Source organism: Nothobranchius furzeri, chromosome 5 (assembly GCF_043380555.1).
Source record: "Nothobranchius furzeri strain GRZ-AD chromosome 5, NfurGRZ-RIMD1, whole genome shotgun sequence".
In the NCBI taxonomy this organism is placed as follows: Eukaryota; Metazoa; Chordata; class Actinopteri; order Cyprinodontiformes; family Nothobranchiidae; genus Nothobranchius; species Nothobranchius furzeri.
The window spans coordinates 51,383,104-51,398,595 of NC_091745.1; the positions used below are offsets into that span (position 1 = coordinate 51,383,104).

The 15,492-nt window shown below is 45.9% G+C and overlaps 1 protein-coding gene across 1 annotated transcript; it reads right to left on the bottom strand.

Annotated features, from left to right (window-relative positions):
* Positions 1-1,546: 1,546 nt before the first annotated feature.
* Positions 1,547-3,073, bottom strand: LOC129163480 (paraneoplastic antigen Ma2 homolog). Its single transcript, XM_070551923.1, has one exon. It carries the CDS (start codon positions 3,071-3,073, stop codon positions 1,547-1,549), a length of 1,527 nt encoding a protein of 508 aa, XP_070408024.1.
* Between the last annotated feature and the right edge of the window lie 12,419 nt (positions 3,074-15,492).

A 15,492-nucleotide genomic window follows, 5' to 3' on the forward strand; every position in this document is an offset into this window, starting at 1 on the left:
GGAAAGACTTGAGAGGTTTCAAGTGAGTGGGCACTTTCCAGTGTTTCACCACCTCAACCTTCTCTGGATCGGTGGCTATTCCATTGGTGGATACAATGTGACCCACATACTTAACTTGAGGACGACAGAATTGGCATTTGTCAATGGATACTTTCAAACCAACCTCTTCTAGTCTGTCCAACACCTTAAAGAGACGTTGCTCATGCTCTTCAAGCGTTCTACCAAAAACAATGATATCGTCTAAATACACAAGGGCTTCCAGAAGATGCATGTCCCCAACAGCCTTTTCCATTAAGCGTTGAAACGTTGCAGGTGCTCCAGTGATCCCTTGTGGCATGCGCTCAAATTGATAGAAGCCCAGGGGGCAAATAAATGCCGTCTTTTCCTTGTCCTCCTCAGCCATTTCTATCTGATAGTAGCCACTACGCAGATCTAGTACTGAGAACCATTGGCTGCCTGACAAGGAGTCCAAGGCATCATCAATGCGTGGCATTGTATACTGATCAGGTGTAGTGCGGTTGTTCAGTGTTCTGTAATCGATACAGATTTGTATCGCCCCGTTTTTTTTTCGCACCACAACAATTGGGGAAGCATATGGGCTACGGGACTCAGTTATAATTCCAGCAGCCAACAGCTGCTGTATGTGTCACCTCACATCATCAATGTCGGCAGGGGCTAGTCTCCTTGACCTCTCCCGGAAAGGTCTAGGGTCATGTAGACGAATGTGGTGTTCCACCCCTTTAGCCAAACCAACGTCCCACTCATGCATTGAGAAGGCATTTCTCCTCTCAGCTAACTTTTGCCGAAGTCTACTCTTCCACTCCTCGGGGATAGGGGAGTCCCCAAAATCGAAGAGGTTTGGATCTATTTCCTCAGTGGCAAGGTCAGAGGGCTGGACTGGGGTGACTGTATCCACGGCAAACATTTCAGCGATGACAGATCCCACTGGTATGGAGACTGTCTTTGTGGACTCATTTTGGAGTAACACATCCAAGCTATTGCTGTCTATACCAGCATCTGAGAGCACACCTGGCTGTACCAGCACACCGGCAGGGAGTAACTGGGTAAAGGGTGCATCGATCAAGATAAGGTCTTTGGAGGGAGCACTGTGCCTATCTACTTTGCAAGTGGCATAGCAATTTGCTCCTGGGGCGATAGAAAGTGGGCGGGGCCCTTTCCATTTTATCTGTCCCAGCACATCATTTTTGGGCAGTTGCTCCTGTGCCCTAATGGGGGCATACACAGACTGAATTCTCATGGAATGAGCTGTGCTCGGGTCACCTTTCATTTTCACCAAATCCCATAGGCGGCGGAACAGAGACGTATTTGTGCCAACCAACACAGGGGTTTGTTGCTGGTTTTTCGGGTCAGGACAAATCAATGCAAGCACTTCTACTCGCCCGGCAACACCAGTGATCTCCTTGGTAAATTCCATCTCTACAACAACATAACCTTTGTAGGGATACTCTGTGTCAGCTAGTCCCCATAGTCCCAAGCGAGAGAGAGGTTTTATGGGGACATCTGCCAAGTGTTAGTTATACCAGCGTTAAAAGATAATAGTCACGTTAGACCCACTATCGATAAGAGCGTCACAGGCCACATCATTGACTTTGACTGTGTGAATAAATGACGGGCCTACGAGACCCTCAGGCAGGCCTGTGTCAGTTTCTTGGACTTCAACCTTGTTGGTTCGAGCAACACATTGCTCTTCTCCTGTGGGATTTGGGTCCTCCTGGTTAGGACCAGCTACTCCTCGTATTAATCGTATAAGTTTTCTTATGACTTTCTGGGGGTTCTCAGGTGCAGTGCACCTGGTAGCTATGTGACCATTTTCTCCACACTTATAGCAGAAATAGTCATCTCTCTCTCTAGAAGATGAGGCTTTAAAAGAATCAGGCCGGGGGCAAGAGACTGCTTTGTGTACACGAGACTGAGCTGAGTGTTGTTCTGGTGGGTCACTTGTAGACTTCACCGCCATCACACTCATTTTATTTTCTAGTGCCTTCACTTGCTTTCTGAGTGACCGTATTTCACTCTGTGAATCACTTTTCTGTTTTGGCTTCTCTGTCGGGGGTTTTAAACTGCACTCAGACTGTGGTTGAACCCCTGCGGGGTTTCTTTCCTCTAACTGTGCTCTCAACTCCCGAATCTGAGCTTGCAGTTCCCTTTGAGTGACCGCTTCAAACTCTTTCTCCTTTTCCACCTGAACTGTACGAACCCTTTGGTGACACTTAGATGGGGTATGGCTTTGTTTGGCTGCTTGGCGGCCTTCCTCTTCCATCACCTCTCTTAACAAGTTCAGGAATAAGGGAGGACTATCCAATCGTTCCCTTATTTTCAACTGAAGCAACATAAGCTCAGAAGTGGATCCTTTGACTAACTGCTCTAACCGAGCTTTGTTAGCAGCGCTAAATGGTAAACCACCTCCCTGGACTACTTTAACAAGAGACCTCTCTACTCTTCGCAGAAACTCAGACAGGCGCTCACCAGGCTGTTGGTGAAGCGCTCTGAACGACAGGTAGAGCTCCTCTGCTGACTTCACTCTGCCAAAACTGGTCTCTATGGCCTCTATGTAATCCTGGGAACTAGCATCAGGTTGGGTCAGACGCACGGCCTGAATGATCTCCAAGGCCGGCCCTTTGAGACTTTCCAGTATGCGTCGACGTTTTTCTTTACTGGGGCACTCACCTTCATCTACTAGAAGTGTGGCATGCTCCAACCAGATATCTAAGGCTTCTTCCCCAGCTGGGGTGGGACTGACCCCGGAAAATGTCCTTAGACGTCTATATGGATGGCTTTCAGTCTGTTTGTTTGTTCTGACCATTAATTCACCTACGGCACGGATGATGGCTTCAGAATTACCATCCACTTCCCTTTTGTGGGTGGGTAGCCCTTGGATATCTTCTAAGGTTTTCCCTTCCTTCTGCAGAAAAGTGAGTAACTTTCCCTCAAAGTCATCTGGCTGAGGTTCAATGTAGTACACTGCTTTCCAGCCACTTCCACCACTTATTGGCATTATCTCAGGAGGGATTTTCATGGGGTTTATCTCCTCACGACACTCACACAACACCATTAATGATTGTAGTCAAGAGTTAAACATTTTTCCCTTAACTACTACTTTTCCCAAAGCTTTGATAGTCCCTGCTGTTTCTTCTATTTCATCTCTTGAAACTCCTTCTGGTACCCCATACAATAATAGGGCATGTTTCAAATCTACTGATTCCCCTTTGCACCAGTTGACCAACTCAAGTTGTGATGGTCTGCTCATTGGGTGTGTCATTATTGCTATCTGTTTTTTTTTTTATATTGTTTTATTTATTTATTTTGTTGTTGCACGTTTTACTACAGTAGCTTTTTAACAGTTGTGGGGTCAACCTATGTTTTCCTTGGTCCAAACATAAATTTAGTTTCCTTTAGTTAAAAATCCCAGCGGTGCCTCCATTTATGTAACCCTGGTCCCACATAAACTGTAAACTTTTCTTTTTCTTTATACTGCAAACCTGAATAATTGCAGACAGGGCTACATGTAACTAGATGGACAACATGCATATGAAAAATCTATATGAATAATACCTGAATAAAGTGAATCTCATAACTCTGGAACATCTGGATTTAAATAGATTTTCATTCAACCAGAAGTAGAAAGAATTATATTAAAATGCGTCCATTTGTATGTAGAAGGGGTAAAAATTGTTGCTTTTAAGCTTAATATATTACCTTTACGTATGACCAATAAGCTGTGATATTCTAAGCTGTGATATTCTGTATAAATATAGAATATCAACCTGCTTGGTCTTTGAATGTTTAAACAGAAGATTCTAGGATTCTTTGCTTTTTCAGTGATCAAACACACTTCGTATTAATTCAGACAAGGTCAGGTTCATAAAAAGTAAGAAATTTATTTTCCAAACAAATTAAAGCGTGACAACTATAAACAAGACAAATGTGATGGATGAATCTAAGTGGATGGAATGTGATGTATGATGATTGAATGGTGTGTGTTTATCAGAACCTTGTATCTAGAAGAAAACGTTCTAGATGTGTAACGAATTTGGTCTGCATTAAACAAAGAAAGTTGGTTCTTATCAAAACCACATCAGAAGCAATCATGCTGTGTCTACCTCACCCTTTTGGAGACCCTCTTCGTGGATCCGGAGGTCAGGAAGGTCGGATGATCTCTGGGCAATGAGGTTCAGTAGAATAACCCCAACACCGACTTCTCCAGTCCAGAGATGTCGCCAGGCACAACAGGTTGGAACTAGTTTGCATCTAGAACTCTTAAGCAGTCGGAACTGTATCAGCTTTGTTCTGCAGGAACCGTTTGTTGTGTCAGCTTCAGCGTGTAGCAGGTTTTGACAGCTTGTCAAGAGAAGCGATGGTTAGAGAGTTTCTCGTGGTGGCCAGTCCGGAAATCTGCTCAAGAACTAACTGGATCACTTCGCAAGTCATTCTGTTTTAATATTCCCATGTTATGATTACATGGCCAATCAGGACAAAAGAGGTTAAGAGGTGTTAACAAACAAACCTCAGAACACACGTCTTTTCCAGATACAAAAGATGTTCTCGTTCTGCGGATAAAAATCTTTTATGTGCGGTGACATTAACTTTAATTTATATCTAATGAACATTGTATATAAGTGTAGATAATGATTCACTTGTTAAACCAAACATTACTGATCATAACATCAAAATGTTTCATTGCAATATTAAAGTTCATTTCAACTTCATTGAATTAGGCACAGATTATTCAAACATTAATATTGGTATTCATGTAAAATTTGTTCATTCAACTATATTATTATTTAATAAATATTTAACTTATGAGTTGTAAAAGGTCTTCTTTCATGAGAGTGTGCAATCCTGCGGTCTTGCCAAAAGAAAGCTTTGTTTGGGAAAATAGGCTGATTTCTTCTGCCCCTGAAATGTCAACAAGAACTGCAAAATCTTCTGGCTTGTTGGAAAGATAGAATGTAAAATCCGCTTTAGAGAATAGAATTACCGTAAATCCTCTAATACAGGCCCAGGCCTGTATTTGACTCAAGGTCATCAAGCTCCAGGCCTTTGTTGGAAGGAGGACCAGAATTAGAGGCAGGCCTCAATTTCTATTTGAGCAAAATGAACTAATGGTTCGCTGGAGTTTTTGACAATTAAAATTGTGCTCACATTTTCAAAGTTAAACACATTTCTTTTAACAACTGTTCTGCTTCAGCCCTCTCCCCCCTCCCCCTGCGCAGCGGCCACAAACTCACTGATGCGTCTGCAGCCTCTCGGAGTTCCTGCTGCTCTAAAAATTTAAATAATTATTTCATTTTCTGTTCCTCACTTCTGATTACCTTCAATGGTGTCTGTTTGTTGCAACCACCAGGTACAAAAACTAACTTGTTTTTATTTGACTATTTTTCTGTCCTGTCTGTTTATTATCTCCCTGCATCTCCTCTCAATCCTAAAGAGAAACTGCTACCTGGGTTCATATATATTCACCTTATGAGTTACCTTTGAACTGCAGTTCTAAAAGACCTACTGACCGCAAAAACAGTGGAGTGCGTGCCGGCCACATCAGTTAGGTACATCACAGAGGACAAAACAGGTGATGTGTCCTGGTCCACAGCAGCGAAAAGCATCAGGCACAAATAAAAGAAAAAAAGACAGAAAACATAAAAGGAAATGAGCCGGCATGAACGATCGCGTGTTAAATTAGTTTTTGAGGTGGCGACACCTGATTTGATAATGTTACTGTGGCCGTGCTCAGGACGCAGATGTCTGGAGCGCGTCAACAATCAGAGCTTTTCATGTGCAAGCTGGTTAATATGAGGTTAGGATGGGGTGAGGGGAAGGTTAAATTGCAAGAGGGTAAAGGTCACAATTTGGTTAAATGTCCGTTTTACGGCGGGTGTCAGTACCCACGCTCTGGCACAGCGCGTTGCCTCCCGAAGCGCAGGAGATTGTCACCTGCTGACAGCAGGCTGCTGTCTTTTCCGTGGACTGCATCTTGCCGGTCATTATCACATGACAGCGACTAGTCGATGACAGGCATAAAAAGTCACTATAGAGCGGTGAAGTCAACTAGTGACTAGTTCATACAACCCCTGCTACTGCCCCCCAGTGTTTTGCAGCATAATCAGCACGTTCTCTTTGAACTTGATATCAAACTTTTTGCCTCCTCTTCGCGTCCGCACGGCTAACATTACCCTCACGGTCTGTCACTGGCAAATCGAAAGTGAAACGGATGACACAACCGTTCCCCATACTTGCTTGTTACCACATTCCACCCGGCCACAATAAAAAAAAACGGCCATTATTCACCTCCGCCGACTCCGGCCAAAGTATGATACCCGGCAGTTAATTAAATACAGGCTAATATTAGAGGATTTACGGTATGTCTGTAGATGACCGGTGGCATGTAGCTCAATCTGTAGGTGAAAACTGACCATTTCTGGACGTTACATGTATGAACAAACACACGTCCACACAAAAGTAAAAGTATTCAAACAAACAAAAAGTGTACAGTAAATAGACATTGCAAATAATAACTGGGATGTAATGTAAAATACCTAAACCTTTTGTTGGGAGGGATGGCAGTTACACATTTGCTGCTGTGAGGAAGGATCCATGGGAACACAGACTGCAAAGATGCAGCAGGGGGGTCAGGATGGATCTGAGATCATGTGTGAGGTATCATTAACGTGTCACTAGGCACCAAAACCACACGAATCAATGTTTTTAGAATAAAGACAGCGGTGACGAAAAATCTAATTATAGATGATTAAGCAACTTAAAGCTTATGAAGCCACACACACACACACACACACACACACACACACACACACACTCACACACACACACACACACACACACACACACACATTTACGCACATTTTGGACATGGAGAGCACCTGTAGTGCTGCTGCTGAGAAGGACACAATTATGAATTCCACCAACATGATCACTTGTACCGCTTCAATTCAATTCAAAATTCAATTCAAAAATACTTTATTAATCCCAGAGGGAAACTGATTGCTGTAGAAGCTCAGAATAAAAAGAATAATCAAGTCGTCAAAGAGTTGTTGTATATTACAATGGCTGTTGGCAGGAAGGATCTCCAGTAGCGGTCAGTGTTGCAGCGAAACTGAAGAAGCCTCTGACTGAAGACACTCTTCCGTTGTCGGACAGTCTTGTGAAGAGAATGCTCAGGGTTGTCCATAATTTTCTTGATTCTCTGGAGCAGGGATTCCCAAAGTGTGGTGCGCGCACCCCTGGGGGTGCGCGAGCTGCCGCTAGGGGGTGCGCGAGGTGAAAAGTGTAATGGCTGCGGAGCTCAGAGAAGTCTGTCATATGCTGAAGTCTGTATGTACAGTCTATGGTCACATGTCACCATTAGCGTAGAAACTCATTTGTGGGTGGGCCAAAGAAAAAGTAAGTGGGCACAATAAATGTAATTGAAAACAAGTATATTTTTGCGCGCGCGCGCGTGTCCTCCGCATGTGCCCCAGCTTCATAATAACAATGCGCCGAGCTTCAGCACTCTGGCCTGCGCACGCCGATATGTTCCGTCGCGCGCGTGCGTGTCCTCCACATGTGCCCTAACTTCATAATAATAACAATGCGCCGAGCTTCAGCACTCTGGCCTGCGCACGCCGATATGTTCCGTCGCGCGCGTGCGTGTCCTCCACGTGTGCCCTAACTTCATAATAATAATAATGCGCCGAGCTTCAGCACTCTGGCCTGCGCACGCCGATATGTTCCGTCGCGCGCGTGCGTGTCCTCCACGTGTGCCCTAACTTCATAATAATAATAATGCGCCGAGCTTCAGCACTCTGGCCTGCGCACGCCGATATGTTCCGTCGCGCGCGTGCGTGTCCTCCACGTGTGCCCTAACTTCATAATAATAATAATGCGCCGAGCTTCAGCGCTCTGGCCTGCGCACGCCGATATGTTCCGTATTTGATCATTTTTAACGGTGTTGGAGGAATCTGAAGTTGGTGAGTCATTCTGGCAGATTGTAATTAACACCCTGTCTCATGCAGGTGTTCTGACATTGTAAACCTCACACACAGAACATTGTGGATGTAACAAAATAACAAGAAATGATTCCCATTCAGGTTATTAACAGCGCGCTGAAGATCTGAAGTTCAGAGTGCGTCTGTCAGAGATCAGACACGTTCCGGCTGAACCACGGCTCACGGGTGCACAAGTGCGCACATCTGGGCTGGGCAGAAGTCATTTTACAAAACTGGTTTAAATAGCGTGAGACGCGGTGACTTGAGCGGCTGTGCTGCGCGCGCGTGCGCACACACACGCACACAGATTCAATAAGCGCACACGCTGATCTAACTCCGGCGCGTCGTCAGACTGAAGGCAGAAAAGAACGCTGCCTCCCCCACGATAAAAACTTTTAAGAGGTTATTTTTCATTCAAGGTCAAATTAAGATATTAGCTTCTGGGATGAGTCGGATCCGCTCCAGCCAGTGACTCCTCATGAACCTGACCACATCTTATGTTACTGCAGCATTTGTTTTTCCGGTCCGCATGACAGCGGATCGCAGATTCAGCCACACCATAAAACAGCAATAAGTCGGTCTGAGGTAAAAGTGAACATCATGGCTATATCTGGTCCCCTATTGACATTTGATTACGCACAAGTAGGTGATCAGCTCAGGTTTACGCAGAGCAGAAGGAAGGAGCGCTCTGGCCGCGCAGGTTAAACGTTCCTACTTTAAGAAAACCGTTAAATTGCATTGTTTATGTGCAACCTGGGCACTCTAAATATTTATTTAAAATGAAATCAAAGGAAATTGTAATGGTATCGAATGTTTATTAATTACTATTTAAAAAATGAAAGTGATGGGGAATTTTTTTATCCCTGTCTGTTTAGCTTGACATCTGATATATATATATATATATATATATATATATATATATATATATATATATATATATATATATATATAGCCATGCCCCGATGTGGGGGCGGGGTGGGGGGGGGGGGGGTGCGTCGACATGGTCGGGACATAGAAGGGGGTGCGCGGCTAAATAAGTTTGGGAACCACTGCTCTGGAGAATCCTTCTTTGCATTATCTCCTCCAGTGGTTCCACAGTCGTCCCCAGAACAGAACCAGCCTTTTTTTATTAGGCTGTTGAGCCTTTTCAGGTCCCTGCTTCTGATGCTACTACCCAACAGACGATGGCTGAAGAGATTACACTCTCAACAACAGACTTGTAGAAGATCTGCAGCATGTTGCTACAGACATTGAAGGACCTAAGCATCCTCAAGAAGTGCAGTCTGCTGTGTCCCTTCTTGTAAACAGCTTCACTGTTCTTTCTCCAGTCCAGTCTGTTGTCCAGGTGAACTCCAAGGTATTTGTATTCCTCAACCACCTCCACTTCTTCTCCCATGATGGAAACAGTGTTTGACTCCACCCTGTTTCTTCTGAAGTCTAAAATCATCTCCTTTGTTTTGTTCACGTTCAAGGTCAGATGATTGTTTCCACACCATGCCACAAAGCGCTCCACCAGCTCTCTGTACTCAGCTTCCTGTCCATCTCTGATACACCCGACAACTGCAGAGTCATCTGAGTATTTCTGTAGATGACAGGTCTCTGATTTGTACTGGAAGTCTGAGGTGTACAGGGTGAAAAGGAATGGTGAGAGTACAGTCCCCTGTGGTGCTCCATTGTTACTGATTGCCTGGTTTGATGCACAGTTCTTCAGCCTCACAAACTGTGGTCTGTTTGTCAGGTAGTCTTTAATCCAGGCAATAGTTGAGGCCCCCACCTGTATCTTCTGGAGTTTCTGGCAAAGTACATCAGGCTGGATTGTGTTTAATGCACTGGAGAAATCAAAGGACATGACCCTCACAGTGCTGCCTGCTTTGTCCAGATGACAGTGGGTTGGTGAGTTTGCTTTAGACCTGGAACAAGGCAGGATGTCTTCCACAGGACTGGAACCTTCTTCTGGGCCAGGCTGAGGTTGAAGAGGTGCTGCAGAATCCCACAGAGCTGCTCTGCACAGGCCTTCAGTACCCTGGGGCTAACACCATCTGGACCTGCAGCCTTGTTCCTGTTCAGTCTCTCCAGCTGCCTCTTCACCTGACTTCTAGAGACAGATAGCTGGGAGGGGGAGGTAAATGGGGCAGCAGCATCTCCTGACTTGGTTGAAGACAGATTTATAGAACCAGAATAGTCCACGACTGCGTTAAAGGACAAAAGAGCTGGCGTGTGACAGGAAAATGTTGGATCAGAGGAGGATGGGATGTCTGATTGGCTGGGGACAGGTGAGGAGGATGCTGGGTTTGTTCCTGAACTGAACCTATTGAAGAACTTGTTCAGTTCATTGGCTGTGTCCAGGCTGCCATCTGTGCAATCCTTCCTCTGCTTGAAGCCTGTGATCTTCTTCATTCCTGACCAGACATCTCTGATATTGTTCCTCTGTAGTTTGTTCTCCAGCTTCTTTCTGTATGCCTCCTTGCTGTCTCTGATCTTGATCTTCAGTTGCTTCTGTATACTCCTCATCAGAGTTCATTCATTATCTCATTTAGTATCACTGTGAATCACCATTTATAATCATTTGCCTTTCATCATCATTAATATAGTTATAAATATATTTTTATAAACTATAATATTTGACACAGCTTCAGTTAATTTCTCAGGCATCTTTATTCATCGGTTTTTATTAGAATCTGCCATTTTTAAATAAGTAGAATTACAAACTTCACCAAGGGTATTAGACATCTGTAATCTCAAACACCCCAAACTACTGACTAAAGTATATAAGACACTCTCAGCATTAGACAATAGAATAGCAATCCCTATTGAAAAATGGGAGGTGGATCTATCAGTCAGCTTTGACCAGAACTTCTGGTCCCAAACTTGTTTAAAATGATCAGACACCCCAATTTACAACTAATTCAGTGCAAAATTCAGCACACAGTACACTATACAGGTCATCAGTTGTTCAGGATGGGGTTTGTGTTGTCTGACACCTGCACACATTGCATAAACAACATTCCTGACAATTACATCTATGCACTGTGGTCCTGTTCACTTGTCCAGGAATTTTGGGGTAGAGTATGTGAAGACCTGTCAAAGTGTCTGAAATGTCATATCCCAACTTCCGCCTCTCTTTTGCTGTTTTTACAGGACCATAGCGTTTTCAAAATGGGATTTGCCGTGGCTCCCTGGGGAAGATAAAGGTCGTTTATAAGATCAGACCATGGCGGTAATGTAGCGCAATCGTGGCAATTTTTTAAAAGATTAGGTGATGGCGGCATAAAGGGAGTATGGGGCGGTCTCTGCGCTGCCGCAGACTTCCTTTTATCTTGGACATAACTTGCTTTTATTGTGATTGAAGCCATGATCGTTTAGTTTTTTTTTTAACAAGAAGCTCCTAAAGGTGTCTGTCCCCATCAGTCCCTGTGCATTCTCTGGTGATCTGAGATTTAGCTCTAACAGAGAGGCTCCTGGAGAGCAGCAGCGCTCCAGTCTGCCATGTCAACTGATATTGTTCAAAAAGCAAACCTTATTGCCGGTGTTAACTTTCATTTTCAATAAATTTGCCAGCTGGAAATCAGCAATAACTCCCCACGTCATCTGCCTCTGTTGCGCCAGGGCGCACACGACAGACCATTACCGCAATAGTACTACCAAGCGAGGCTTGACGAATGCCGCAATATTCGCGCAACACCATGCCAGCATGGCACATTTATAGACATACCATTGCGGTAATATTATGCCAATTTGCCGGCATGGTGTGTCTTATAAAAGCTTCTATTGTTTGCTGGGAAACCTGGACAATGTCCCGACTGATACACCTTTGATTAGCGTGGTTCTGACTGCTATATGCATCGCTAAGAAAACTAACCTCATGAATTGGAAAACTAAAGATACTCTTTGCATTAAACAGTATAGAAATATTTTGTTAGATCATATTACACGTGATAAAGCCTCTGCTTCCGCACCAACTCAATCTCTCTGGGCTCCTTTGATCGGTTCCATCACAAAGCGATGATAGGGGTTCATTGATATTGTCCTGCGGGATGATGTGGGTGATGGGGCGGAGGGTCTGAGTTTGGAGTATCTGGACATTCCCTGGAGGTGAGTTTACTGGGGGTGTCTGGAGGTGCTTGGGTTGCCTCGGGGATGGGCTACTGGCGGTTGTGAGTGGGGCCACTTGGGGGGGTCTCGGCAGCAGCCATGGGTTGCTGCCTGGCAGCTGCATCGCCCCTGGGTGGGTCTGGGTGGGGGCCTGTGTGGGGATCTGGGCGGGGGACTTGGGGTTGAGGTCCTGACTCGTAAGCTGCCGGGAAAAAGGCAAGAGCAAGCGACAGTGCATGGCCCGGGCTCAAGGGCCTCAGGTGGACCTTGGCTCCTCTGGAATAAAAACAGCTTAGTCCCATCACGGGTGAGGGGGATGTCCAGGAGGGGGAGGACCCAACCTTACCTGGATGTCTCATGTCTTAAATACTCTGGAAATGTATCCATGCAGCCCAGTTCAGTTTGGGAGAATATTGGCTCACCGCAGAGACAAGCCGCACAAACCATAAACGCTGCGAGTTGTGAAGCGCGTTCAATCCGCGAGCCGCATCACCGCGCGGAATGTGAATGCGTCAAGCATAAACCAAGCTTAACACAGAATGTCCTGTTGTGGAGATATGATCTAAACCAATCCAGAGCTGACCCTTTGATCCCAACCCATCATTCCAAGCGATCGAGTAGAATCACGTGGTCAACTGTGTCGAAGGCTGCTGTCAGGTCTAACAACAGAAGCACCACAGATGTTCCGTGATCTAGTGATAGATAGATGTCATTTAGGACCCTCAGTAGAGCTGACTATGTGCTATGGCCAGACCTGAACCCTGATTGGAAAACCTCAAACAGATCAGAGTCAGCTAAATATGAGACCAGCTGCTGATAAACGACTTTCTCAAGCAGTTTAGATGTAAAGGGCAGGGTAGAGATAGGCCTGTAATTTGCGATCACAGAGACATCAGCACCAGGTTTCTTCAGGGTCGGCCGAATAACTGCTGTTTCAAAGCAGCTGGGACCACACCTGTGCTGAGGCTCCCATTGATAATCTGACCAAGTGAAGGGCCAAGGCACGGAAAGGCAGCCTTCCAGAGACGAGGCGGCAGAACATCAAGGGGAGAGCCAGATGGCTTCTGCCTCGCAACAAGCTTATCAGCTCAGAGTATGAAACAGTATTGAGGGAGCTCAGGGTGGGTGGTGATGGAGGAACTGGAACAGGGTCAACAGAGTTACCAGAAATAGCTGCTCTAATGCCTGACACTTTATCTACAAAGTATCTGTGAAAAGCTTCAGAGTTTCCAGCAGCTGTAGGAGACATGGAGCTAGGCTCCTGATACACCAGAACAGAGTTTAGCGTTTTGTAGAGAATCTTAGGATTATTGGAGTTTGTTTCAATGATGCCTGCAAAGTAGGCCATTCTGGCAGCCCTCACAGCATCCTGATAAGCAACCAGAGATGCTCTGAACAACTCACGCGAGACCTGTAGGCCACCCTTTTTCCACTTTCTCTCAGACGATCTACACGCCCGCCTGCAATCCCATGTGACATCAGAGAGCCATGGCTCCCTCCTAGGCCGAGACTTGCACAGTTTGAGAGGGACAACCACATCCAGGACCTGATTACAAAGTAAATCAAAGTGTTGTGAATAGTGTTCAGTGTTAGATGGATCAGGGTTAAAGGTCTCTAACCTTACAGACATACAGTCCACAAACTTTGAAATAGTTTCTGCATCCAGGGCTCTGAACCTAGTGGCTGGAGCTTCACACACAGGGACAGGACATGGCAACGTAACATCACAGAGTATTGGAGAGTGGTCAGAGAACACAGGAGGCAAAGTCACCAGGTTCATGATGGGGAGACCAAAAGAGAGAACCAGGTCCAGGGTGTGACCCCTGGCATGAGTTGGGGATGATACCCATTGAGTTAAATTGAATGAATCTAGCAAATTAAAAAAAACCTTTAGCAAGCACATTGTCAGGACAGCAGATATGGATGTTAAAATCACCAAAAAATAGGACATAATCATATTTTAGGATGCAGTCTGCCACAAGATCACAGAAATCATTAAGGAAGTTAGAGTCAGTCTTTGGAGGCCGATAAATCAGCACAACGAGCAAGCAGGGGGAGATGCACAGTTCAAATAAGCACAGTTCAAAGGAAGAAAATGACATGGTGGGTGTAAGCTGTTTACAAGGAAAGCTGGATTTAAAAACAACAACCAGCCCTCCACCTCTGCCCCGTGATCTGGGGATATTAAAACATGAGCAGCCAGGTGGTACCAGCTCGAGTAGGGCTCTTGAGTCACCAAACGGGATCCAGGACTCACAGATGCAGAGAAAACCCAAGTCATGCTGAATAAAAAAGTCACTAAGAATAAAAGTTTTGTTCAGCACAGACCTGGCATTGACAAGACCAAACCGAGTCTGCGGCGGGGCTGCAGCACCGAGATCGCGCACGAGCACAGTCTTCTTTAACTCTGTGCCCGTAACCGAGCGCAGATTCTCCCAGCAAACCCCAGTCTGGCGAGATCTTCGAGCCGATCGGCCGTGGCGCGGTGCCGGTTCACCCTCAGAGCCGGCCAAGTTCCCTGGGCAGGGTGCCGAGTAATACAGGAGACATCTCGGAACCACCGGGTCAGAAGCTGGGCCGAATCGGGCCAGCTGCTTGTTCAGGGATCCAGGCCGACGTCTCACTCACCGGCTACCTCTCTTTCCTCGTCTTCTCCGATGCTTCCTTCTCGAGCTGGGGCGGACAGAGGGCCGACACATCACGACTTGGGGGGAGAGAGCAAATGGGCAGTCCAACCAGCAGCACCGTCCGTGAGGTTCATAGCTCGCTCAGCCCGGTTCCCAGCGCGCGCTGCCGGCTACATCAACGGAAGGACGAAGCCTCAGCAGCGCAGCTCGATCCTATTTCAGCAGAGGATCCACACCATTCAAAAAAGAGATCAGCGACAAGAAAAATGCATGAAAGCCAATAAAACGCCAGTAAAAACCAGTAAAAAGCAAGGTATCAGTGCATAAAGAGGACGAGCAGCTCGCAGCGTGCACCCGTGCGAGCGCCATCTCACTCTTCTTTAGTGACTACTACACAGAGGGCTATGGGGGAAGTGGGCTTGTGTGGTTGCATCAGCTGGCGTCGACCAGATGATGCCTGCATTGCCGGCTCACCACAGCCATGGAATACACCTCATCAACACGCACTAACACTGTATTGGAGCAGGTGGAGGAAGACTAGGGGTCTTAGCACACCTCTGTTGTCACTTGGCTTCCTGGGGCTAGAGGCTAGGAGGGGGAGCTGGCCGTCATGTTGAGGTCTGGGGTGGTGGGATGCTTTGGTCAGCATTGGGTCAGGGGTACCTGCTCATCATCAACCCTAGCAGAAAGGGGAGAAGTCTGGAAACCGGTGATTGTTGTACTCATTGCGCAGCAGTACCAGGACCAGAGTGAACAACTCTTTAGTGTCAACACTA

Bases quoted from the DNA above. Each gene is read 5' to 3' on its own strand.
- LOC129163480 (XM_070551923.1), bottom strand. From the start codon at position 3,073: ATGGTGTTGTGTGAGTGTCGTGAGGAGATAAACCCCATGAAAATCCCT.